The sequence below is a fragment of the Scyliorhinus canicula genome, chromosome 30 (assembly GCF_902713615.1).
Source record: "Scyliorhinus canicula chromosome 30, sScyCan1.1, whole genome shotgun sequence".
Classification (NCBI taxonomy): domain Eukaryota; kingdom Metazoa; phylum Chordata; class Chondrichthyes; order Carcharhiniformes; family Scyliorhinidae; genus Scyliorhinus; species Scyliorhinus canicula.
In genome coordinates, this window is record NC_052175.1 from 7615435 (window position 1) to 7643380 (window position 27946).

At 43.7% G+C, this 27946-nt stretch overlaps 1 protein-coding gene across 1 annotated transcript; it reads left to right on the plus strand.

Annotated features, from left to right (window-relative positions):
- On the plus strand, positions 1-27946 carry LOC119958587. Its single transcript, XM_038787066.1, has 7 exons — positions 1-292; positions 383-712; positions 15262-15363; positions 15468-15498; positions 19849-19901; positions 20606-20655; positions 27382-27946. Exons 1-7 carry the CDS (start codon positions 1-3, stop codon positions 27460-27462), a joined length of 939 nt encoding a protein of 312 aa, XP_038642994.1. The 3' UTR covers positions 27463-27946.

Genomic DNA, 27946 nt, shown 5'->3' on the forward strand with positions numbered 1-27946 from the left:
ATGACAGCTGACGTCGGGGAGACGGTGTATGTAGCCTGTCATCACATTTACGAAGTGGAATTGGAGGCTACCTATTTCTGGTACAAACAACGTGTGGGTGAAATCCCGAAACTAATCGATATCCCAGCCTGTGAGGGGAAATACTGTAATTTCAGTTCTAAAAAAGGCAGCAACAAAAATGAATTGATACTGGAACTTCGCAAAGTACAGGTGAATGACTCGGGTTCCTATTATTGTGCTGATAAGGATGGTTATGCACCGCTCCAGAATGCACCTACATTACTGGTTGGAGGTAAGAGAACAAGTTAAATGAATTCAGATCGTGCACAACGTTATCATTGTGTGTAAATTATTTCTTATTTTTGTCCCAATATCGGTCCAGACAGTTCCACCAACAAGACGGCTCTGCTGGTTCTTGTCCCACCGATTGAACTGAATTTAACGGAATCCGTCCCCTTGGTGTGTTTGGTCAGTGGAGTTTCTTCCAGGCAGATTGTTGTTTTCTGGAACATTTCCGGCCTGGTCACCGAGAGTCTGAGCGATCCCGGTACAATGGAGGCGGACGGAACCTACAGCATCCGAAATCACATCATGGTGTCGACGGAAACATGGACAAACGGCAGTATCTGCACTTGTGTTGCTCAACTGGGGCCTGAAGGAAAAACATTGGGAAAGAGCGTGTCGTTCGCCAAAGGAACAGGGACGTGGACAGGTGAGTGGGAGATCAGTGAAAAGAAGGATTGCGTTCAGAGCCAGTTGGATTTAGGTTTTAGGCATCTTCAGAAACCATCTATATAGCCGGTGAGGTTGTTTATGCATGTGTGTACTTTAGGTTGTTAAATTGGTTACATTAAAACGGGATTCTCTCTGCCCAGAGCAGGTTGTTGTCTGGTAATAACTTTCTTGTTTGCCCTTTTATTTCTGAAAATCTCTTAGAAGCTTTCAGCGATGCAGGCAAAACGATTTCATTTGGCCGATCCTGCCTCGGCTTTCCTTTTGAGTGCGTTCTCCTTTTTGGCCCGCCATTTTGTCATAACCATGTGATCAATTGTCATTCATGTCAACTTTTGATTTCCCTTTTGAAAGATATAATTGAACCTTTTTCCATCGCTGTTTTCCGGCAGTATATCTTCTAATTGAGTTGAGGTTTTTTCTGCACTGCAGGCGCCATGAGGCAAAGATAAATCCCTATAGGAGGTTACATGGACGAGTGTGCTGAGAAACGCAATTGATTCAGTTTTCTCTTTTTGTGCCGGAAGCTTATTTGCCAAAGGACAACTGCCTCGCCAAATCCTTTTTTAAAACGTTTGATTTGCTTTCTGATATAATAACCTTATATCGCATTCTTGATCAGCTCTGATCCGAGGGAATTGCGTAAAAGGGTGGATGGTGCTTTGCCTCTCTGTTCAATAATAGGGATTATTATTCAAATGATAAAATATTAATGCATGCTGCTGTGCACATAGTCCTGGGTATGCTAGTGCATGAGTCTCAAACAGTTGGTTTACAGGTGCAACAGGTGATTGAGAAGGCAAATGGAATTTTGTCCCTCATTGCTAGAAGGATGGCGTTTAAGACTAGGGAGGTGATGCTGCAATTGTATAAGGTGTTAGTGAGGCTACACCTGGAGTATTGAGTTCAGTTTTGGACTCCTTACTTGAGAAATAACGTATTGGCACTTAAGGGTGTGTATAACATAGAACATAGAACATAGAACAGTACAGCACAGAACAGGCCCTTCGGCCCTCAATGTTGTGCCGAGGCATGATCACCCTACTCAAACCCACGTATCCACCGTATACCCATAACCCTACAACCGCCCCCCCCCCTTAACCTTACTTTTTTTTATTAGGACACTACGGGCAATTTAGCATGGCCAATCCACCTAACCCGCACATCTTTTGGACTGTGGGAGAACAGAGAACATAGAACATAGAACCTTACAGCGCAGTACAGGCCCTTTGGCCCTCGATGTTGCGCCGACCTGTGAAACAGCTCTAAAGCCCATCTAAAGCTCTTATCGTCCATATGCCTATCCAATGACCATTTAAATGCGTTTAGTGTTGGCGAGTCCACTACTGTTGCAGTCAGGCCATTCCACGCCCTGACTACTCACTGAGTAAAGAATCTACAAAACCGTGTGAGGGAACTGGAGCTGGAGCTGGATGAACTTCGGATCATTCGGGAGGCAGAGGGGGTCATAGATAGAAGCTTCAGGGAGGTAGTTACGCCAAAGAATAAAGATAGATGGGTGACGGTAAGAGGGGCTGGGGGTAAGCAGTCAGTCCAGGGATCCCCTGTGGTCGTTCCCCTTAGTAACAGGTATACCGCTTTAGATACTGTTGGGGGTGACTTACCAGGGGTCAGACATGGGGTACAGGTCTCTGGCACAGAGTCTGTCCTGTTGCTCAGAAGGTAAGGGGGAAAGGAGTAGAACATTAGTCATTGGAGACTCCATAGTTAGGCGGATAGATAGGAGATTCTGTGGGAACGAGAGAGACTCGCGGTTGGTGTGTTGCCTCCCAGGTGCCAGGTTCGGGATGTCTCAGTTCGTGTTTTCGGGATCCTTAAGGGGGAGGGGGAGCAGCCTCAAGTCGTGGTCCACATAGGTACCAACGACATAGGTAGGAAAGGGGGTAGCGACATAAGGCAGGAATTCAGGGAGCTAGGGTGGTAACTTAGAGCTAGAACAAACAGTTATTATCTCTGGGTTGTTACCCGTGCCACGTGCTAGCGAGTCAAGGAATAAGGAGAGAGAGCATTTGAACACGTGGCTGCAGGGAAGGTGCAGGAGGGAGGGTTTCACATTCCTGGACAATTGGGGCTCATTCTGGGGTAGGTGGGACCTCTACAATCGGAATGGTCTACACCTGGACCAGAGGGGTACTATAATCCTCGGGGGGATGTTTGCTAATGCTCCTCGGGAGGGTTTAAACTAGTTCAGCAGGGGGTTGGGAACCTAAATTGTAGCTTCAGTACACAAGAAGCTGAGAGTAGTGAGGTCATGAGTAAGGTTTCAAAGTTGCAGGAGTGTACCGGCAGGAAGGAAGGTGGTCTAAAGTGCGTCTACTTCAATGCCAGGAGCATCCGGAATAAGGTGGGTGAGTACCTGGTACTTCGATGTTGTGGCCATTTCGGAGACATGGATAGAGAAGGGCGAGGAATGGTTGTTGCAGGTGCCAGGATTTAAATATTTCAGTATGTTCAGGGAAGTTGGTAAGAGAGGGGGAGGGGTGGCATTGTTAGTCAAGGACAGTATTACGGTGGCTGAGAGGACATTTGATGAGGACTCGAATACCGACGTAGTATGGGCTGAGTTAACAAACAGGAAAGGGGAGATCACCCTGTTAGGGCTTTTCTATAGGCCTCCGAAAAGTTCCGGAGATATAGAGGAAAGGATTGCAATGATGATTCTGGATAGGAGCGAAAATAACAGGGTAGTTGTTATGGGGGATTTTAACTTTCTAATATTTGACTGGAAACACTATAGTTCGAGTACTTTAGATGTATCCGTTTTTGTCCAATGTGTGCAGGAGGGTTTCCTGATGCAGTATGTAGATAGGCCAACAAGAGGCGAGGCCGTATTGGATTTGGTACTGGGTAATGAACCAGGACAGGTGTTAGATTTGGAGGTAGGTGAGCATTTTGGTGATAGTGACCACAATTCGATTAGGTTTACTTGAGCGATGGAAAGGGATAGGTATAAACCGCAGGGCAAGAGTTATTGCTAGGGGAAAGGCAATTATGATGCGCTGATGCAAGACTTAGGATGCATCGCTTGGAGAGGAAAACTGCAGGGGATGGACACAATGGAAATGTGGGGCATGTTCAAGGAGCAGCTACTTCGTGTCCTTGATAAGTATGTACCTGTTAGGCAGGGAGGAAGTGGTCGAGTGAGGGAACCATGGGTTACTAAAGCAGTTGAAACACTTGTCAAAAGGAAGAAGGAGGCTTATGTGAAGATGAGACGTGATGGTTCAGTTGGGTCGCTTGAGAGTTACATGTTAGCTAGGAAGGCTCTAAAGAGAGAGCTAAGTAGAGTCAAGCGAGGACAGGAGAAGTCTTTGGCAGGTCGGATCAAGGATAACCCTAAAGCTTTCTATAGGTATGTCAGGAATAAAAGAATGACTAAGGTAAGAGTAGGGCCAGTCAAGGACAGTAGTGGGAAGTTGTGCGTAGAGTCCGAGGAGATAGGAGAGGTGCTAAATGAGTATGTTTCGTCAGTATTCACACAGGAAAAAGACAAAGTTGTCGAGGAGACTACTGAGACACGGGCTACTAAACTAGAAGGGCTTGAGGTTCATGAGGAGGAGGTGTCAGCGATTCTGGAAAGTGTGAAAATAGATAAGTCCCCTGGGCCGGATGGGATTTATCCTAGGATTCTCTGGGAAGCTATGGAGGAGATTGCAAATGTTGTCCCCTTGTACAAGAAGGGGAGTAGAAATAACCCCGGTAACTATAGACCAGTAAGCCTTACTTCTGTTGTGGGAAAGTCTTGGAAAGGTTTATAAGTGATAGGATGTATAATCATCTGGAAAGGAATAATTTGATTAGAAATAGTCAACATGGTTTTGTGAAGTGTAAGTCGTGCCTCACAAACATCATTGAGTTCTTCGAGAAGGTGACCAAACAGGTGGATGAGGGTAAAGCAGTTGATGTGGTGTATATGGATTTCAGTAAAGCGTTTGATAAGGTTCCCCACGGTAGGCTATTGCAGAAAATACAGAGGCATGGGATTCAGGGTGATTTAGCAGTTTGAATCAAAAATTGGCTAGCTGATAAAAGACGAAGAGTGGTGGTTGATGGTGAATGCTCTGACTGGTGTCCAGTTACTAGTGGTGTGCCACAAGGATCTGTTTTGCGGCCGTTGCTGTTTGTCATTTTTATAAATGACCTGGAGGAGGGCGTAGGAGGATGGGTGAGTAAATTTGCAGATGACACTAAAGTCGGTGGAGTTGTGGACAGTGCAGAAGGATGTTACAAGTTACAGAGGAACATAGATAAGCTGCAGAGCTGGGCTGACAGGTGGTAAATGGAGTTTAACGCAGAAAAATGTGAGGTGATTCATTTTGGAAGGAATAACAGAAAGGTAGAGTACTGGGCTAATGGTAAGATTCTTGGCAGTGTGGACGAGCAGAGAGATCTCGGTTTCCATGTCCATAGATCCCTGAAAGTTGCCGCCCAGGTTGAGAGGGTTGTTAAGAAGGCGTACGGTGTGTTAGCTTTTATTGGTAGAGGAATTGAGTTTCGGAGCCATGAGGTCATGTTGCAGTTGTACAAAACTCTGGTGCGGACGCAATTGGAGTATTGTGTGCAGTTCTGTTCGCCACATTATAGGAAGGATGTGGAAGCATTGGAAAGGGAACAGAGGAGATTTACAAGAATGTTGCCAGGTATGGAGGGATGATCATATGACGAAAGGGTGAAGGACTTGAGGCTGTTTTCGTTAGAGAGAAGAAGGTTAAATAGGGACTTAATTGTGGCATACAAGATGACCAGAGGATTAGATAGGGTGGACATCGAGAGCCTTTTTCCTCGGATGGTGACGTCCAGCAAGAGGGGACATAGCTTTAAATTGAGGTGAGATAGATATAGGACAGATTTTAGAGGTAGGTTCTTTACTCAGAGAGTAGTAAGGGCGTGGAATGCCCTGCCTGCAACAGTAGTGGACTCACCAACACTAAACGCATTCAAATGGTCATTGGATAGGCATATGGACGATAAGGGACTTTAGAGGTGTTTCACAGGACGGTGCAGCATCGTGGGCCGAAGGGCCTGTGCTGCGCTGGAATGTTCTATGTTCTATATTCTACCTCTGACATCTGTCCTATATCTGTCTCCCCTCAATTTAACGATTCACGAGGTCAATCCCACAGCTGAAGGGGTTGGATTACATGGAGGGGTTGAGTAGACTGCGACTGTATTCTTTGGAATCCATAGGGCAGCACGGTAGCATTGTTGATAGCACAAATGCTTCAAAGCTCCAGGGTCCCAGGTTCGATTCCCGGCTTGGGTCACTGTCAGTGAGGAGTCTGCACGTTCTCCCCGTGTGTGCGTGGGTTTCCTTCGGGTGCTCCGGTTTCCTCCCACAGTTCAAAGATGTGCAGGTTAGGTGGATTGGCATGCTAAATTGCCCTTAGTATCCAGAATTGCACTTAACGTTCGGTGGGGTTGCTGGATTATGGGGATAGGGTGGAGGTGTGGACTTGGGTACGGTGCTCTTTCCAAGAGCCGGTGCAGACTCGATGGGCTGAATGGCCTCCTTCGGCACTGTACACTCTATGAAATCTATTAAATTTAAAAGGATGAGCGGGGATTTTACAGAAACATAAACAATTATGAAGGGAATAGATAGGACAGTTGCGGGCAGATTGTTTCCACTTGCGGGTGAAAGCAGAACGAGGGAGCATAGCCTCTAGTTCTGGGGAAGTAGATTTAGGGCTGAGATTAGGAGGAACTTTTTCACGCAAAGGGTTGTGAATCTATGGAATTCCTTGCCCAGTGAAGCAGTAGAGGCGCATTCATTAAATGTTTTTAAGATAAATATCGATAATGTTTTGAAGAATAATGGGGTTAAGGGTTATGGTGTTCTGGCCGGAAAGTGGAGCTGAGTCCACAAAAGTTCAGCCATGATCACATTGAATGGCGGAGCAGTCTCGAGGGGCTAGATGACCGACTCCTGCTCCTAGTTTTTATGTTCTTATGTTCTTATGTTAATCGATTAACCTCAGATGATGAATCTTTACAGAATTGGGATTGTAACAATTTGTGAAAGAAATGAGTGGCAACTTGGGGGTCTATCTGCACAAATAGTTGAAGATGGAAGACGGTTAATAACTCACAGAGGATCCTGGACTTTCTAAATAACGACTCTGGGTCCATCCACTGAGCCAATGAGCAAATTTTGCAAAATTCTATTTAAACCTGATCAGTTACAAGCTCAGTGAATGTTCAGTTCAATGTGAGAGGGCTGTGGAATGAAAACAAGTAGTTGATGCTAAACCTTTGAATATATTCAAGAGGCGGCTAGGTATAACACTTGGGAATAATGTATTCAAAGGCTATGGGGCGAAAGCAGGATTAGGAAATCGAGTTAGATGATCAGCCATGATCGTGAGGAATGGCGGTTCAGGCTCGAAGGGCAAAAAGGCCTCTTCCTGCTCCTATCTTCTGTGATCTATGTAAAACATTGATGAATATAGTCCACAGGTTGATGAACTTCGGTGAAATTAACCCATTTGAGAAACTGGAGCTTTTTTCTTTAACAAGGGAAGGTTGAGAGGAGAATTGAAAATCTGTTGAAAATAACTTTTTCTCTGGACGGAGCAGATAGGAATAAACAATTTGCAATCGCAGAAGGACAGCGAACCATAGGTCGTGGGTAAAATTGACTGACCAAAAAGCGACAGCGACAGGTTGATAATCACTTCTGGGAAGCGAGCAGTTACGATCCGAAATGCAAAACCTGGGATTGCACTTGAGGCAGATACACTCGAAGTTGTCAACAGCGAAGCAGAAATTTATTTGAAGTGAAATAGTAATTCGCCATCGAGTGCAAAGACAGGCATGGGATTAAGTAAATTGGTGTTGCAGAGCGACGGCGAATATACGATGGGCTGAATGACTTCCGGTTGGGCTGTAATCATTCTACATACTACATAAAGCTTTGCAGATAGAATGAGCAACTGAAATGGATGCTAAAGGTCCTAAAATGCATTAGTCCCTTCATTAAATAGAGGACCGTGCTGGGACATTAGGGTGAATGCACATGAATCACTGGTTGGCCAAGTTAGGAGCGTTATCCTCAGCTGCCGGCACTATTTTCTTTGGGAGGAATGGCCGCAGAGGGAATGTGAAGTCGAATTATCAGAATGACACACTGGGAATGGGGAATATTAGTTAATGTGGAGAGAAGGTAAGAGCAGGGAATGTTCTTCTTCGAGGGGACATAGAACATAGAACATAGAACATAGAACAGTACAGCACAGAACAGGCCCTTCGGCCCTCGATGTTGTGCCGAGCAATGATCACCCTACTTAAACCCACGTAACCCAACAATCCCCCCATTAACCTTACACTACTGGCAATTTAGCATGGCCAATCCACCTAACCCGCACATCTTTGGACTGTGGGAGGAAACCGGAGCACCCGGAGGAAACCCATGCACACACGGGGAGGACGTGCAGACTCCACACAGACAGTGACCCAGCCGGGAATCGAACCTGGGACCCTGGAGCTGTGAAGCATTGATGCTAACCACCATGCTACCGTGAGGCCCCTACATGTCGAGATTGTTATGGGAACGGCGTTTTCAGAACCCCAAAATGTATCATGGAGTTCAACCAGCCTCTCCCGTTAATGTATTGTTGCCACAAAACTTTTGCACAAAGGTTCGATCAAATCTACTCATGCTAAGAAATCGCATTATTTCCCTTCGTCTTGAGGGTACCGGAAACTCCTCAAGGAAAGTAATTCGGGCATCTCCAAATTCACTTTCCGCTAGGTTCATCACCAAACCCGCCGCCTGAAGTCAATCGAAGAACTCGACACGATGTTTTAAATGTTCTTTCCACGTCTGGGAATTTGAAATAAAAGCAGAATATCCCACATTCTCAATGCAATCCTTCAAACGTGGGATAGGGTAAGAGTCAGTTCTTGTAACTGCATTCACCTTTCTATAGTCCAGACACAACCGTTGGAATACAACACTAGGTAATGCTTAATAACTTCCCAAACTACTTCCAGAAGACAAAAGAAACACCTTTTAACAGAATCACATTTTCTACAAATGCCTGTCGAAACCCCGCAGTCCATTGAAATTTTCAAATTCACTTTTGGCTAGGTTTATCAGCAAACCCGGCTCCTGAAGTCGATCGAATAACGCCATCAGATGTTTTAAATGTTCTGCCCATGTCTGGCTGAAAATTACCAGATCGTTGATGTGTACCGCACAATTGGGTAATCCTGAAACGAATTTGTTAGTTACCCGTTGAAATGTGGCTGGGGAGCTTTTCATGCCAAATGACAACCTTGAATTCCATCTGGAGTCACAAAAGTTGAAATCTCCTTCGCCCTTTCGGATGAAGGTACCTGCCAATAACCTTTAAGTAAATCCAATTTAGAAATAAAAACGGATTGTCCAACCTTTTCAATCCTCCAAACGTGGGATAGGATAAGTGTCCGTTCTTGTAACTGCATTAACCTTTCTATAGTCCACACATAACCGTTGGGTACCGTCTGGTTTAGGCGCCATCACTATGGGTGAGCTCAATTGGCTGCAACCCACTTCAATTATGCCATTTTAAAGCATATTCTCAATCTCGTTGTTAACCTGTGCCAATTTTAAAGGGTTAAGTCTATATAGATCTGGTTTCATTGGAACAGCATTTCCCACATCTCCATCATATATAGCCATTTTAGTACTTCCCAATTTATCTCTACCAACTTGCCCATGTGATTTCAATAACTCTTTCAGATCTGTTCGTTTTTCCACTGGGAGGTAACTTAACAATTCATCCCACTTTTTAACAACATCCTCTTTTTCCAAATTAATTTGAGGTATGTCAATTTCACAGTCATCTGGATTTGGTTCGTCACTTTGAGTTAGAATCAATAAACCTTCCTTTTTCTCTACTTCCCTTTCAAAGTACGTTTTAAGCATACTCACATGACACACTCGGCGAGTCTTCCTTCTATCTAGTGTTTTTAACCACATAATTCACCTCACTTATTTGCTCTCAATCTGATACGGTCCACAAAACCTAGCTTTTAAAGGCTCACCAAACCACTGGTAACAACACTAAAACTTGATCCCCACTGACAAAACTACGAACTTTGGATTTCTTGTCCGCTACCCGCTTCATTACATATTGTGCAACTTTCAAATGTTGTCTAGACAATTCATCTGCTCTATTTAATCGTTCCCTAATATTTGACACGTAATCTAACAGTGTAATTTCCGATTTCTCACCCACCAATTATTCCTCAATCAATTTAAGTGGTACTCTTACCTCATGACCAAAACTTAGTTCAAAAGGACTAAATTTGGTAGACTCATTAGGTGCATCCCGAATTGCAAACAATACGAATGGAATTCCTTTATTCCAATCCTCTGGAAAATCTTGACCATACGCCCTCAACATTGTCTTTAATGTCTGATGCTACCTTTCTAATGCTCCTTGCGATTCTGGATGGGACGCAGTTGATTTAAATTGTTTTGTTCCTAAGCTATCCATAACTTCTTTGAATAAATTTGAAGTAAAATTTGATCCTTGATCCGATTGAATTTCTGTGGGTAGTCCATATCTAGCAAATAATTGAAGTAACCCCTCCACAATCCTTTTAGGTGTAATAGTACGTACTGGAATGGCCTCTGGAAACCTAGTAGACACATCCATTACAGTCAAAAGATATGGATTGCATATTTTGTTTTCGGAAGCGGTTCGACACAATCGTTTAGTACCCTTGTAACAGGTTCCTCAAATGCTGGAATGGTTATTAAGGACGCTGGTTTTATCACTGGTTGGGGTTTCCCTATCACTTGACATGTGTGACGTGATGGACAAAATTCTAAGACATCTTTATGTATTCCAGACCAATAAGAATGTTTCTGGACTATAGCTTGAGTTTTCCTTATTCCCAAATGTCTTCCCACTGGTACCTCATGTGCAACACGTAACACCTCCTTTCTATATCCTACCGGCAATACTACTTGCTGAAATTCTGCCGACGTTTCATCCGCCTGCATATTTACAGGTCTCCATTTTCTCAGCAAGACATCATTTTTACGGTAATAACACTCTGGTATACTCTCAGATTCCTCTTCCGTATATGCTTTCTGATATATCCGTTTTATTTGTACATCGTTCTGTTGTAACTCCGCCAATTTTCCTGAACTAAAAAGATCCGCCTCATCCTCCACCTTTACTTGGTCTTTTTCAACAATCTGATCAAAAATCGTTTCTGGCAATTGCACTTCATCTTGATCTTCACTCTTTGATTTATCCTCTTGACTTAACCTGTGACTTTGCGACCGGGTCACTACACAATCCGGAAAAATCCCAGGATATTCGTCCTTCAACGATTCAGTTGCCTGATTTTCCACTGGCTTATCAAGCACTGTAGGCTTCACGCCCACCTGCGATCCAGCTATATCATTACCCTAGATAAACTGTATTTCTGGACAAGATAGTTTATCTATTACTCCTACTGCCACTTCACCACTCTTCTCTGGAATTTCCAACCTTACTTTATATAATGGAACGTTACTCCTCCCACCCTGAATTCCACATGTCACCACCTTTTCTGGCAACATTCTTCCCAAACTACATAATTCCTCATCTCTTACCATTGAAGATTGACAAGCCCCTGTATCTCTTAAAATTGTGACTTCTTTACCTGCTCCTCCTGATACACATGAGTAAACTCTGCCCACACAAGTGAATTACTTAAAAACATCTGGCACCTTCTTTACAATTACTTCGTGAAGAGGCTGTACACTCGTTTGCCCCTCCTTCGCTTCCCTTGGGCTTTCCCTTACCACTCTAACAAATCCAACTGTCTGATCCGGTTTTCCCACATTAGCAGTCCAAGTGCATGTCTTCAACCACCAAAACTGTGCCTTTGCATGGCCTTGTTTATTACAGTGAAAACATTTGAACCTTTTCTTTTCTTTTCCACCGTCCTGGATTTCTTTTAAAATCTGAGGTACACTCTCTTTATTGTCTCCCATCAGATCATCTTGACCTTTACCACTTGAGTATTTCTCATGCCCCCAGTTTCTATCCCTCACCAGCAGAAATTAATGTCAAAGAACAAAGAACAAAGAAAATTACAGCACAGGAACAGGCCATTCGGAACTTCCAGCCTGCGCCGATCCAGATCCTTTATCAAATCTGTTGCCTATTTCCCAAGGATCTACTTCCCTCTGTTCCCCGTCCGTTCATATATCTGTCCAGATGCATCTTAAATGATGCTATCGTGCCCGCCTCTACCACCTCCGCTGGCAAAGCGTTGCAGGCACCCACCACCCTCTGCGTAAAAACCTTTCCACGCACATCACCCTTAATCCTCCCCCCTCTCACCATGAAATCGTGACCCCTTCTAATTGACACCCCCACTCATGGAAAAAAGCTTGTTGCCATCCAGCCTGTCTATACCTCTCAGAATGTTGTAGACCTCAATATGGTCCCCCTCCGTCTTTCCAACGAAAGCAATCTTATTCTACTCAACTTTTCTTCGTACCTAGCACCGTCCATAACAGGCAACATCCCGGTGAACCTCCTCTGCACTCTCTCTCAAGCATCCACGTCCTTCTTGTAATGTGGCGACCAGAACTGCACGCAGTATTCCAAATGTGGCCTAACCAAATTCCTATACAACTGTAACATGACCTGCAGACTCTTGTATTCTGTACCCCGCCCGATGAAGGCAAGCATGCTGGCTGCCTTTTTGACCACTCTAACGACCTGCTTTGCTACCTTCAGGGTACAATGGACCTGAACTGCCAGATCTATCTGTTCATCAATGTTCCCCAGGACTCTTCCATTGACCATATAGTCCGTTATTGAATTAGATCTTACAAAATGCATCACTTCGCATTTGCCTGGATTGAACTCCATCTGCAATTTCTCTGCTCAACTCTGCAATCTAACTATATTTTGCTGTTCTCTGACAGAAGGCAATCTTTGATTTATGAACTAATTCATAATCATCTGCCATTTCTCCTGCTAATCTCGCAGGTTTAACCCTCTGTTCTTCCTCATGAGTTCTCACTACTTCAGGAACTTCATCCAAAAGTATAATATATCTGAGAGCTTCATACGTTTGGTATATTTTCAATGCCCTTGTCCACTTATCAAAATTACTCTGTTTGAGCCTTTCAAACTCCATGTATGTTTGACCAATTTTTCTCCTTAAATTTCTAAACGTTTGTCTGTAAGCTTCAGTCAATAGCTCATATGCACTTAAGATGGATTTCTTCACCTCTTCATACGTTCCAAATACCTCCTCCGGTAGTGATACATCACTTCATAAACTCTACGTACCAGCTTTGGTTGAATCAGTAACACCCAAATATCCTGTGGCCATTTCATTTGTTTAGCTACAATCTCAAATGAAATGAGAAAGGCTTCCACTTCCTTCTCGTCAAACTTTGGTAATGCTTGGACATATTTAAATAGATTCCCACCAAGCCTTCAACTATTACGCTCTTTTTCACTATCCTCATCAATATCATCCAACTGTACGTTTCCCTTTGTGTCTGCCTATTTTAATTGACTTTCATGTTTCATGGCCATTTTCTGAATTTCAAACTCCCTCTCTTTATCTTTTTCCTTGATCTGTATCTCCCTTCCTTTTACTTTTTGTTCTGCTAGGGCTATTCTTTCTTTTCTCCTTTCGTCTCTCTTCTTTTCTTTCCCCTCTCTTTCGTATTCAAGTCGCTTTAGTTCTTTCTCATGTTCCATTTGTTTAATTTGGAACTGGATTTTTGCCATTTCCAAGGAGGCAGACACCTTCTCAGGCAACTTTAAATGCTTAACCACCACCATAATTGCCTGATAGTTTTGCATTTTGTCAGGTAATGTTAACTGCAATGTTTTTGCCAAATCTAACAGTCTGTTTTTCGTCTCTGTCCGTAAGGCACTGTTGTGATATTCTCCACACCCAAAAACTTCTGAGCTTCTGAAAAAGTCATTGTTCACAACACTCTCCCAACTTAAAGTAAAATACCACACCGGAAAATCAACAATCCTTCACTGTCTTTAATTTCACAAAAGCCAATAGTCTTTTTTCCGGCTCGAGCCCCCAATTGTTATGGTAGTGGCATTTTCAGAACCCCAAATGGTTTCCGAGAGTTCAACCAGCCTCTCTATTTAATGTATTTGTTGTTTTGAAGCACACGGCTTGGTCTCCAGGCGTCATATTACAATTATGGACACGTGGGGCAGTAAACACAAATCAATGAATATGCCATGAATTCAACTTAACCTTTTTAAATAAACATTGGATCCCTTAACTCCCCTTACTTGAAAGAGAACCCCGAAAATAATACAATACTATATAATCCCTCAAAATGTTCCTTGAAACCTCCAAAAGACTTAACACATTTAAACAGAAACACATCAGGTTAAACATTACTATTATGAGTTTAAGTCACTCAAATGACTGAGAGATAGTCTTCCCTGGCAGAGATCACCGCAGATCCAGCTCACTGCAAACACAGACACATTCAAGCTCTTTTCCTCAAAACTGAAACTAAAACTCCCAAAAAACAGAAGTGAGCTCAGCTGAACTACCCCCACCCTCTGTCATCACTTCAGTAATATGAGCTGCTTCATTTCTTAAAGGTACATTGCTTAAACATCCATTTCTTAAATATACTCTCACATGACAAATTCACTCGAATTGTTCAGAAGCCTGATTTTTATCGGCTTGAGCGATAATAAAGAGAAACACGTTCCACGTAAAACCGGGTGTGGAGATGCCGGCGTTGGACTGGGGAGAGCACGGTAAGAAGTCTTACAATACCAGGTTAAAGTCCAACAGGTTTGTTTCAAACATTAGCTTTCGGAGCACTGGTCCTTCCTCAAGTGAAAGAGCACTGCTCCTTCAGCTGAGGAAGGAGCAGTGGTCCGAAAGCTAGTGTTTGAAACAAACCCGTTGGACTTTAACCTGGTGTTGGAAGACTTCTTACTGTAAAACCGGGTGGATAACCAGGGCGTCACATATTCAAGATTATTGGTGAAAATAATGTGACCAGATCCTTTTTTCACACTGTGGGGTTTGTGATCTAGAACACCATTAAAGGCTGTGTGAGCAGATTCAATAGTGTCAAAAGAAGATTGGGACTTATTCCATATTGGGAATAGTTTGGAATGTTATGGGTGAAACAGAAGGTTGAGTGTGGCAGACAATGAGCGAACATGGGCAGACATGAACGGGGAGCCGACTAGGTTCCATCTGGGAATTATCATTATATGATTCATATTTGAAACAAGACATTTCTATGATGTTTTCATCATACCTACTGTATGGTGGATATGGCACAACGCTGAGAGTGCTGTCAGGGCCATTGTATTAACTCGAAAAGATTGTGCAACTGATTTAATTCTGTCTGTTCAATTATCCGTCAAAATGATTTCATTTTCATTGACCCGCGATTTGTGACTCCAACGTTTTATCTTGGTCACTTTCGGCTTTTGAGAATATCTGTAAAGAATGGTTTGATCAATGGCAATGGCTAATTGTTTTTTTTTATAGCATGGTGCAGTCTGCCGGTTCCTGTTGGCATTCCTGTCCTGGTGATACTGGTTCTACTCGTGATTCTTATTTCCATTTGGCATTGTAAAAGTGGCAGATCCGGTGAGGATTAATAGTTATCAGGAACATTTGAATACTTGTTTACCAACGTGAGTTCCTTCTCGGACGTTTTGATTAGCTTATTATAAATATGTTTTTTCTTTCAGAGGGCAGAGTCAAAGAATGCCACAATGAAAGGTGAGTTACAAAATAAGTTACTAAGTGGATCATCGACCAACTTTCTTTGTTTTGCAAGGTGTTAAAGCTATTTCAAATAATGAATTCAAAACAATCTGCCAGTATTTTCAAAGAGTCTTAAAAAACTGCTGAAGAGTCCCTTCGGCCCATCGAGTCTGCACCGACACATCAGCACGTAATCCCCGTTGTTAGCATTTGGTCCACAGCCTTCAAAGTTATCATGCTCCAATTGCTCATCGACAAATATTTTACAAGATATGAGGCAACCCGCCTCAACCACTCTCGCAGGCAGGGCATTCCAGGCCGCTGCCACCCTCTGGGTAACAAGGTTTCCCCTCAAATCTGCTTTCAACCTCCTGCCACTCACCTTGAACTTGTATCCTCTCGTGACTGTCTCCAACTAATGGGAATAGCTGCTCCCTGTACACCCTGTCCATTCCCCTTATAACATAGAACATAGAACATAGAACAGTACAGCACAGGCCCTTCGGCCCTCGATGTTGTGCCGAGCAATGATCACCCTACTTAAACCCACGTAACCCGTATACCCGTAACCCAACAATCCCCCCATTAACCTTACACTACGGGCAACTTAGCATGGCCAATCCACCTAACCCCGCACATCTTTGGACTGTGGGAGGAAACCGGAGCACCCGGAGGAAACCCACGCACACACGGGGAGGACGTGCAGACTCCACACAGACAGTGACCCAGCCGGAAATCGAACCTGGGACCCTGGAGCTGTGAAGCATTGATGCTAACCACCATGCTACCGTGAGGCCCCTAACCTTGTACACTAACCATGTACACTTCGATCAGGTTGCCTCTCAGTCTTCTCGACTACACCGAAAATGACGCTACCCTTTCCAATCTCTCTTCATAACTTAAATGTTCCAACCTAGGAAACGTCCTGGTGAATCTCCTCTGCACCACCTCCAGTCCGATCACGTCCTTCCTAATGGATTGGATCGGATTGGATTTGCTAATTGTCACGTGTACCGAGGTACAGTGAAAAGTATTTTTCTGCGAGCAGCTCAATAGATCATTAAGTACATGGGATGAAAAGGGAATAAAAGGAAATACATGATCGGGCAACACCAGATATGCATTGTAACTACATAGGCACCGGCATCGGGTGAAGCATACAGGATATAGTGTTAATGAGGTCAGTCCATAAGAGGGTCAATTTGGTGTCTGGTGACAGTGGGGATCAAGCTGTTTTTGAGTCTCTTCGTGCGTCTTCTCAGACTTCTGTATCTCCTGCCCGGGGGAAGAAGTTGGAAGAGTGAGTAAGCCTGGTGGGAGGGATCTTTGATTCTGCTGCCCGCTCTCCCCAGGCAGCGGGAGGTGTAGATGGAGTCAATGGATGGGAGGCAGGTACGTGTGATGGGCTAGCCGGTGCTCACGACTCTCTGAAGTTTCGTGCGTTCCTGGGACGAACAGTTGCCATACCAGGCTGTGATGCAGCCAGATAGGATGCTTTCTCTGGTGCATCTGTAAACGTTGATGTGGGTTAATGTGGACATGCCGAATTTCCTTCGTTTCCTGAGGACGTACAGGCGCTGTTATGCATTCTTCGTGGTAGCGTCGACGTGCGTGGACAAGGACAGATTTTTGCAGATGTGTACCACTAGGAATTTGAAACTGCTAACCATCTCCACCTCGGCTCCTGACAGGGGTGTGTACGGTACTTTGCTTCCTGAAGTCAATGACCAGCTTTTTAGTTTTGTTGGCATTCAGGGAAAGATTGTTGTTGCTGCACCACTCCACCAGGTCCTCTATCTCCCTCCTGTATTCTGACTCGTCGTAATTCGAGATCCGGCCCACTACGGTCGTATCGTCGGCAAACTTTTGGATGTAGTTGGAACTAAATTTTGCCACGTAGTCGTGTGTGTACAGGGAGTAGAGTGGGGGGGGGGGCGGGGCTAAGTACACAGCCTTGCGGGGCCCCGGTATTGAGGACTATTGTGGAGGAGGTCGTAGTTCATTCTTACTGATTGTGGTATGTTGGTCAGAAAATCGAGGATCCAGTTGTGACGATTTTGAGTTCTTTTTGCCATCAGTCTGGTCTCAGTGAACTCTGAGTCGGATTGTACGTATCGATTATCGTTTATTTCGAACAGCTTGCAAGCTTCATTTACTCTGATAACAAGGCAGGAGACTACATGTCATTTGAAACTTCTAGAGTGAGTGAGACAAAAGGAACACAGCATCTTTTTTCACACACATGGATTCAGCATCAAGTTTCAGATACACACGACCAAATAAGGCAACGGTGCAAATGCAAAGCTCCCAGAGGCTTTCCCCACATTCCTTAATCTGGCCTGAGGCCCCTTTTCCCAGTATCCCGTGCAACAAAGAAATAGTCCTCGTGGCTGCCCATTTTCTCTAGCCTAAGTTAGACATGTTTTAAAGTCCACTAACCTAACTCCTTATTTTACTGTGGTAAGATTTTACTCCTAACTTGGCCTAACTACCCATCATGCCCTTCTGTCCATTTCCTCAGTTGCAGAGTTTGGAGCCAAGTCCTAGGTTTTGGAGCTTTGATATGAGCTTGGCTGGAATTATGGTGTTGAAGGCGGAGCTCTACTCAATAAATAGGAGCCTGATGTAGAAGTCCTTGTTGTCGAAATGCTCTAGGGATGAGTGTAGGGCCAGGAAAATGGCGTCTGATGTGGACCAGTTGCAACGGTATGCGAATTGCAGTGGGTCAAGGCGTTCTGGGAGTATGGCGGTGATGCGCTTCATGATCAACCTCTCAATGCACTTCATTATGACTGAGGTCAGGGCCACTGGACGGTAGTCATTGAGGCACGTTGCCTGGTTCTGTAATGTGTTGACCAGAACTGGCGACAGTACGTCAGCTGTGGCCTCACTGAATTTCAATGCAATTCCAACATAAAATCATAAGATCATACAATTTACAGTGCAGTTGGAAGCCCTTCGACCCATTAAGTCAGCACCGGCCCTTGGAAAGAGCACCCTACCTAAACCCACACTTACACTCTATCCCCGTCACCCCAGCTAACGTTTTGAATTCTAAGGGCAACATAGAATGGCCACTTCGCCGAACCTGCACATCGTTGGACTGTGGGTGGAAACCAGAGTACCCTGTGGTAACGCACGCGACTTGGGGAGAAAGGGTAAACTCCGCAGAATCAGAGACCCAAGCCGGAAATCGAACCTTGGACCCTGGAGCTGCGAAGCAACTGTGCTAACCACTATGCTACCGTGCCTCTTGTCCTCTCTGCATTTGTAATCTATGGCACGATTGCTAATGGCAAGTGTATCACATGCATTTTCCACCAACCTATAACCTGTTATTCTAACTTCAGACGTCTATGGACAAACAAGCGACGATTTATTTGTTCCTCATAACACAGGCCAGAGTTTAGAGAACCCCAAAGTGTGTCATGGAGTTTACCTGACCCTCAACATTTAATCGATTTTGGTTGTGAGAAGCACAAGGGCCCACACTACAGGTGTTATGCAACAGAGATATAAAGTACTTTTTAAACAAAGCAATGTTTATTATATGATTTCAGTTAAAATGTTATAAACACGCAGTAACATCTCAGCAACTATGAACTCAAATACTCCCCCCCTAAAGAATACAGCACCCTGAATCTTTCATCGCAACAACCACAAGACAAACACCCTCTTTAACAAAGACAACAGGTTTAAATTCTCTACTGAGAGCAGTTATCACGAAGTGATATTAAGATATTCTTTTTATACAGAGAGAGATCAAAATTACACCGTGTTTGGCTCGATGCAGCACCAACTCTGAAAACCAAACTAAACACCTACTGTAGCTGCCAGCACAAATACGAAAGTAAAAGCAGATACACAGCCCAGCTCCTCCCACACTCTGACATAACTGCAGCTATTTGATAAACACCCATGTCTTAACAATACACCCACTACAGCTGTTTGATGAACACTGATTTCTTAAAGGGATTCTCACATGGCTCTCTGAACTCTCCAGTGTCACACCGTTCATTGAATATTTCCTTGTCAAGTTACTTTTTCCAAAGTCTATCACCTCACTCTTTCCACCGTTAAATGTCAACTGCTCCCTCCCTGCCCATGGGCCATCCCGTCTCTATCTTCCTGTGACACAAGACAGTCAACCTCACTCTGAACCGCACGGCCAATCTTTGTGTCGTCTGCAAGATCGCTGATTGAACCACCCCCCCCCCGAACCAACACAAACATATATAGTAATTTTCTATTAAATTAAATCAATATATACTTAGATCTTCATCAATCCTCTTTTCAACGATGTGCTGCACAGGTGTTAGGATTTCTAAGGTATAACACTTGTTTGGTATCTTTGTTTCCACCCAGCTTTAGCTTGAAGATGAGAACGGAGAGAGGAGTCCCAAATAAGCGACAAACGGGTAAGTATATTTGAAAAGTCTGTGGAAATTAAACGGTAGAATGGGGATATTCAAATGTGCAATAACGGCATTAATTGACTACTGCTGGGGGAAAAACATGTGGCCAAGTCTTTTGGTTTTCTGTTAGTCAGCCAAATTCAGAAACATAATTCACCTTTTTGCAACTGGGTTCTTATTGGTGAAAGGTTTGCACGAATAATGCACCAGTTAACTGATGACTGTCAGTTAACTGCCGGTATTTTGTAGCATTAAAAAGCCGTAGTTTGACGGATTCGTCTGGTATTGCACTGAGGATAAAACCAGCGAATGATTGTCCCGTCTTTTGATGAGTTAAAAAACCCACAATGTGAACAATTTATTTCTGTCCACGACCTGCCTTTTGCACCATTAACCCGCTCTGCAATCATTGTCTTATTGGTCTCATGAAAACATATTTGAGAATTGTAGTATCAGTGATGTAACAGATGGTCAAAAGACGGCAAGCACTGGTCTTAGTAAGCAAGCAGCTTGTTGGAGAATTGGGCTCCACTGAAGCACTGAGGAACATTATTTTAATGTTTCTTAGTGCTTCAACAATCGTGGCTCATTGACCTCCACCCCGAAATATTGGAACCATTGGCTTACCGCACAATGTCTTAAGTATTTATAGATTGTTTAAACTGGGATGACATTTCAATTCATGTCGTAACAATGTACACACACAGGAGATCACCGTCAAACAGGAGCCACACGTGAAACACAAGAGGACACGCTGGTGAGTGCATTGAAACACTTGTAATAAAATAGAGAAAATTAATTTTGGGATGAGGCCCATGGTACATGCTACCGGATATTTCAAACAGTGAACAAGGAGCAGCCCACTCCCTAGATCAGCTAAATTTGTGTCAAATGTCACTTGTCATCCTGACTGGAATCAGAGAAAATTCCTCAGCCCTCTCCCCACCGTATGCAAATAATGTTGTAATGTTCCGCTTAGGTATTCCCATTCAAAGTTTGTGTTTGCAGCAGATTTAATTTCATACTCCCCACTTTCTGAATTTGTTTCATTTTGTGTATCATTATGGTCATTCTTAATCCCCTCCATCCAACCAGTTTGTTGTTGGTAATTATATTATTCAATTAAATTGCAATAAAGAGATGACAAAACCCATGATAGGTTAATCTAGTCATGTTTGCATTGTTGTAAATTGACAACTGATTCATTAGTTTGGGTGAATGTGTGTGTGTCTATGTGCTTGAGCTTGTGTGAGAGCCAGACAGTTTTTGCGAAATATATTCACCACTGGAATTACAATGACGTGATCGGCAGGCGTACTGTACATAATTCGATACATGTTTCCGTTATTGTAAGACGACATTAAAAGGATTGGTTTTCGAGAAGGTGGGACGTATTTGTGTGCGCGGTGTATGTGTCTGCCTGTGATTATGTGTCGGTGTGTGTGTGTTGCTGGTATTCCGCAGGTGAATCCCAACAATATGCAATCTGCAGACATAAAGAGAAGACTGCTTCACCACAAGAGTCATGAGACTGACCAATAGGTATATTTTATGGTCAAACAAACTTGTATATATACACAGATTGCACGATGTTGCCAATGAAGTTACAGCTTTACAATTAACAGTGAATGAGTTTTTACATAGAACAAAGAACAAAGAAAATTACAGCACAGGAACATGCCCTTCGGCCCTCCCAGCCTGCGTCGATCCAGATCCTTTATCCAAACCTGTCTCCTATTTTCCAAGGTCTACTTCCCTCTGTTGCCTCCCTTTCATATACTTGTTTAGATGCCTCTTAAACGATGCTATCGTGCCCGCCTCTACCACCTCCGCTGGGAAAGCGTTCCAGGCACACACCACCCGCTGCGTAAATAACTTTCCACGCACATCTCCCTGAAACTTTCCCCCTCTCACCTTGAAATCGTGACCCCTTGTAACTGACACCCACACTCTTGGAAAAAGCGTGTTGCTATCCACCCTGTCCATATCTCTCATAACTTTGTATACCTCAATCAGGTCCCCCCTCAACCTCCGCCTTTCCAATGAAAACAATCCTAATCTACTCAACCTTTCTTCAAAGGATTCTGGGATTACCCTCCATACCAGGCGACATCCTGGTCAACCTCCTCTGCACCCTCTCCAAAGCATCCACATCCTTCAGGTAATGTGGCGACCAGAACTGCACGCAGTATTCCAAATGTGGCCTAACCAAAGCCCTATACAACTGTAACATGACCTGCCTACTCTTGTACTCAATACCCCGTCCGATGAAGGCAATCATGCTGTATGACTTCTTGATCACACTATCAACCTGCGGTTCCACATTCAGGGTAGAATTGAACTGAACTCCCAGGTCTCTCTGTACATCAATTTTCCCCAGTACCCTTCCATTGACAATATAGTCCGCTCTTGAATTTGATCTTCCAAAATGCATCACCTCACATTTGCCTGGATTGAACTCCATCTGCCATTTATCTGCCCAACTCCAATCTATCTATATTGTGTTGTATTCTCTGACAGTCCTCCTGACTATCTGCAACTCCACCAATCTGTGTATCATCTGCAAACTTGCTAATCGGACCACCTCCAGGTCATTTGTGTAGATCACAAACAACAGTGGTCCGAGCACGGATCCCTGTGGAACACCACGAGTCACCCGTCTCCATTTTGAGACACTCCCTTCCACCACTACGCTCTGTCTCCTGATGCACAGCCAGTTCTTTAAACATCTAGATTGTATAGCCTGAATCCCATACGACTTCACTTTTGCCATCAACCTGCCATGGGAAACCTTATCAAACGCCTTACTAAAGTCCATGTATATGACATCGACAGCCCTTCCCTCATCAATTAACTTTGTCACTTCCTCAAATAATTCTATTAAGTTTGTAAGACATGACCTTCCCTGCACAAAACAATGCTGCCTATCACTAATAAGTTTATTTTCTTCCAGATGTGAATAGATCCTATCCCTCAGTATCTTCTGTAACAGTTTACCTACCACTGACGTCAAGCTCACAGGTCTGTATTTCCCTAGATTTTCCCTGCTACCCCTCTTAAACACAGGGACAACATTAGCAATTCTTCCGTCCTCCGGGACCTCACCCGTGCTCAAGGATGCTGCAAAGATATCTATTAAGGCCCCAGCTATTTCGACCCTCGCTTCCCTCAGTAACCTGGGATAGATCCCATCGGGACCTGGGGACTTGTCAACATTAATGTCTTTTAGAATACCCAAACCATCCCCTTTCAAAACTTGACCTAGAGTATTTAAACATCCATCCTTCGCCACAACATCCGTCTTGTCCTTCTCCTTTGTGAATACCGATGCAAAGTTCTCATTAAGAATCTCATCCATTTCCTCTGAGTCCACGCATAAATTCCCTCTCTTGTCTTTGAGTGGGCCAATCCTTTCCCTACTTACCTTCTTGCTCCTTACATACGAATAAAAGGCTTTGGGATTTTCCTTAACCCTGTTCGCCAACGATATTTCATGACCCCTTTTAGCCCTTTTTATTGCGCGTTTCAGATTCGTCCTACTTTCCCGATATGCCTCCAAAGCTTCTTCAGTTTTGAGTCACCTCTATCTTACATATGCTTCCTTTTTCATCTTAGCTAGTCTCACAATTTCACCCGTCATCCATGGTTCCCTAATCTTGCCATTTCTATCTCTCATTTTCACAGGAACATGTCTGTCCTGCACTCTAATCAACCTTTCCTTAAAAGACTCCCACATTTCAAATGTGGATTTACGCTTAAACAGCTGCTCCCAATCCACATTCCCCAGCTCCTTCCGAATTGTGTTATACTCTGCCTTTCCTCAATTTAGCATTCTTCCTTTCGGACCACTCTTGTCCTTGTCCATGAGTATTCTAAAATTTACGGAATTGTGATCGCTATTCCCAAAGTAATCGCCAACTGAAACATCAACCACTTGGTCGGGATCATTCCCCAAAAGCAGGTCCAGTATGGCCCCTTCCCGAGTTGGACTATTTACATACTGCTCTAAAAAAAAACTCTCCTGGATGCTCCTTACAAACTCTGCTCCATCTACGCCTCCAACACTACACGAATCCAATTCAAGGTTGGGGAAGTTAAAATCTCCCATCACAACCACCCTATTGCTCCTACATTTTTCTATAATCTGCCTGCATATTTGTACCTCTACTTCATGGTCACTTTTGGGGGGACTGTAGTAAAGTCCCAACAATGTTACTGCACCCTTCCTATTTCTTAGCTCCACCCACTCGAATCCTCTATCGTGCCCTGCTTAATCACAGCTGTGATATCATTTCTGACGAGTAATCCAACTCCTCCACCCCTTCTACCTCCCTCTCTATCTCGCCTGAAACATCTATACCCCGGAATATTCTGTTGCCAGTCCTGCCCTTCCCTCAACCAAGTCTCAGTAATACCAATAACATCATATTCCCAGGAACTGATCCAAGGAGAAACGTTTAACCCACCATCTACACCTGGCACTGTATATTCTCGTTAAGCAATCCAGCAGTTAAGTAGTTCAAAAACGGCTTACTGCCAAATGGCGCAATCAGTGTTACCTGAATATCTGTGCAGACCATCGAAGAGAATTCCCTTCAGGAACAAACTGAAAATCCGTCTGTCTTGTCAGACACTTCTGATCAACTTATAATTAAATGGCAAACTGTAAAACTACAGACAGGCATGGGGCCTCCCATTAATTACATCATCTTCTTCCCAGCATAATAAATTCTCCAGTCTGAACTCACTAAATTGTCACATCAGCTGCTCAACTGGGAATTACCATTTTCCCTCATAAATTACCTATACTAGAGTGAGCACCGTAAAGAGAAACAATAGTCGAGTAGCTATCTTTATGTAAGCAAGTACATTTTTTAAAATCCATCAACATCTCAAATTTAGGACTCCAGAAGTCCAACGTTAGCTGACATACGGCCTCCGGTGTTTCAAACCAGGGTAATTCAATAACATCACAGAAAAAGTCTAGAGTACAATATTTTTTTAAATCGTACATCCACCGCACCTCCCCCCTAAAAACGATCCAGCTGTATGAAAAGCTGGCTTCCTCTTTAACGTTTGGTGCCACATTTATAACATTCCTTGTGAAGCGAGATTATCATCATAGAATTTACAGTGGAGAAGGAGGCCATTCGGCCCATCGAGTCTGCACCGGCTCTTGGAAAGGGCACCCTACCCAAGGTCAACACCTCCACCCTATCCCCATAACCCAGTAACCCCTCCCAACACTAAGGGCAATTTTGGACACTAAGGGCAATTAATCATGGCCAATCCACCTAACCTGCACATCTTTGGACTGTGGGAGGAAACCGGAGCACCCGGAGGAAACCCACGTACACACGGGGAGGATGTGCAGACTCCGCACAGACAGTGACCCAAGCCGGAATCGAACCTGGGACCCTGGAGCTGTGAAGCAATTGTGCTATCCACAAGGCTACCGTGCTGCCCTTATACTCGTCTAATTGTAATTGCTTTGTTGCTAAGCTCCCCATTAGGTTCCCTGAATAACAGCGACATAACATTTGATCCTTCATCTGCTTTGATTTATTTGGTACTCCTGATCTGGTGAAAGATTTAGTTAACTCCGCAACAAACCTTAGCTGCAATATTCCGCAATGCAATTGCCTCCAGAAATCCAGAGGACACATCAGTAATGATCAACAAATACGGTGTCCAAATGTTGATTTTTGGAAGGAATCACACTCAATCCATTGGTACTCTCAAAAAAAGGTCTTCAAATTCCTGAATATTGGTTTGGTTATCGCTTGACGGTGTCCTCGCACCTGGCATATGTGACATGTACGACAAGCTCCAGCTGCATCTTTACGCAGTCCAGGCCATTAAATTTGTTTTGTTTTTTTATTGAGGTTTATTACTCCGAAATGCCTTGTACGATAACCTCATGCGCTACCAGCAAATCCTCCTTTTATGAGCCAGGGTTTAAAGAACGCAAAGGTGTATCAGGGAGTTCACCAAACCCACAACTTTTAATAGATTGTGGTATTAAACGAGGTTCGGTTGTGTTTCCAGGTGGAGTGTAAATGTCATTAGCAATATGTGAAACACAACATGCTGCAGTTATCAGCTGTTTCTATCTTGATAATTAATCACTCAGAAAACATAAACTACCTGGGTTGTTATCACAATAATGATGTGGAGATGCCGGCGTTGGACTGGGGTGAGCACAGTAAGAAGTCTTACAACACCAGGTTAAAGTCCAACAGGTTTGTTTCAAACACGAGCTTTCGGAGCACGGCTCCTTCTTCAGGTGAATGGAAAGGCTTGTTCCAGAAATGTTTATATAGACACAGTCAGAGATGCCCCGGAATGCGAGCACCTGCAGGCAATCAAATCATCAAAGATGCAGAGAGAGAGGTAACTCCAGGTTAAAGAGGTGTGAATTGTCCCAAGCCAGTTCAGTCGGTAGGCCTCTGCAAGTCCAGGCTTGTTGGTGGGGGCCGAATGTAATGCGACATGAATCCCAGATCCCGGTTGAGTCCGCATTCATGCGTGCGGAACTTAGCTATAAGTTTTTGCTCAGCAATTTTGCGTTGTCGCGTCTCCTGAAGGCCTCCTTGTAGAATGCTGACCCGGAGATCAGAGGCTGAATGTCCTTGACTGCTGAAGTGTTCCCCAACTGGAAGGGAACAGTCCTGCCTGTTGATAGTCGCACGATGCCCGTTTATTCGTTGTCGCAGTGTCTGCATGGTCTCGCCAATGTACCACGCTTCGGGACATCCTTTCCTGCAGCGTATGAGGTAGACTACATTGGTCGAGTCGCACGAGTATGCGCCGCGTACCATTATCACCATAATGGTTATAGGATCGTATTTTGCACAAATTGACTGACGAGTGTCCATCGTCTCAAACAGTAACTATTTTTCGGGAAATTTACTTTAAAACGACCAGTGCATTCCTGCAATCGTGAGGGTTGTTGTATATACACACTTTTTTTGATGGTTTATGATATTACCTGGATGTGATTAATTCTACGCGAGCCATCCAACTGTGCAGGTGGCGCATGAAAAACATAATGACTGGATTCACTGGAGCATATCAATGTATTTCAATAAATTTGGGAGACTCATTGTTCTAATTTTCTGACTGAACAACGCTGAATTCTGTGTTAATATTTTCCCCCCAAATTCTATGTCTTTCCAGCAAACCGTCCTTGTAGAAACAGATTAAACATAAACAAATACCAAAAGTACAGAGGGAAACATTAAGAATCGAATTGAATAAATATTGGAAATGGAGAAAAAAAGGCAAAGGTATTGGGGAAGAGATAGGTAGAGTAGGAGAATTGGATTGTTCATTCAGGAACTGGCACAGACACAATGGGCCGAATGGCCTCCGTCGTTGTTCTTGTATCATTTTATGAATCTGTCAAATGTAAAACCAAGATGGACTGATCGGACATTAATTTTAACTGTTTTTGAATGTTAACATTTCATGTATTTCCCAGTCTCCCGGCGGACCTCTCTACGCCTCCCTGGATTTGGTCAATTTGGAAAAAAGGTCACAAAAGAAGGCGGGTCGCAAATGAGAATAGAGATGTTTTCTCTCTGATGAATTATGCAGCGCGCGGGATTTGCGAATGAACAAACTGCCTTGTGGAAATAAACTTGTACTTCCCGAACAATTAAAAGAGCACCCGGAAGACCCTCTTTCAAGATCCATCGCCCACAGACTGACCAGTAAGTTTCTTGATATATAAATGAACTGTTAAATTCGTATTCCTGTTGTTATGTGAGAGTATGTTTAAGAAATGGATGCTTAAGCAATGTACCTTTAAGAAATAGAACAGCTCATATTACTGAAGTGGTGTCAAAGGGTGGGGGAGCTGAGCTGAGCTCACTTCTGTTGTTGGTTTCAGGTTAGAGGCGAAAGCAGGGAGTGTTTGTGTGTTTTACAAAAAAGCTGCAAGAAGAAAACTCAGAACTGGTTTGTTGATGTCTGAAAATCCAAAGACTATAAGTATATTGAATGTAACCTCATGTCTGTTGTTGAAGGTGATGTCTTTTGGAGGT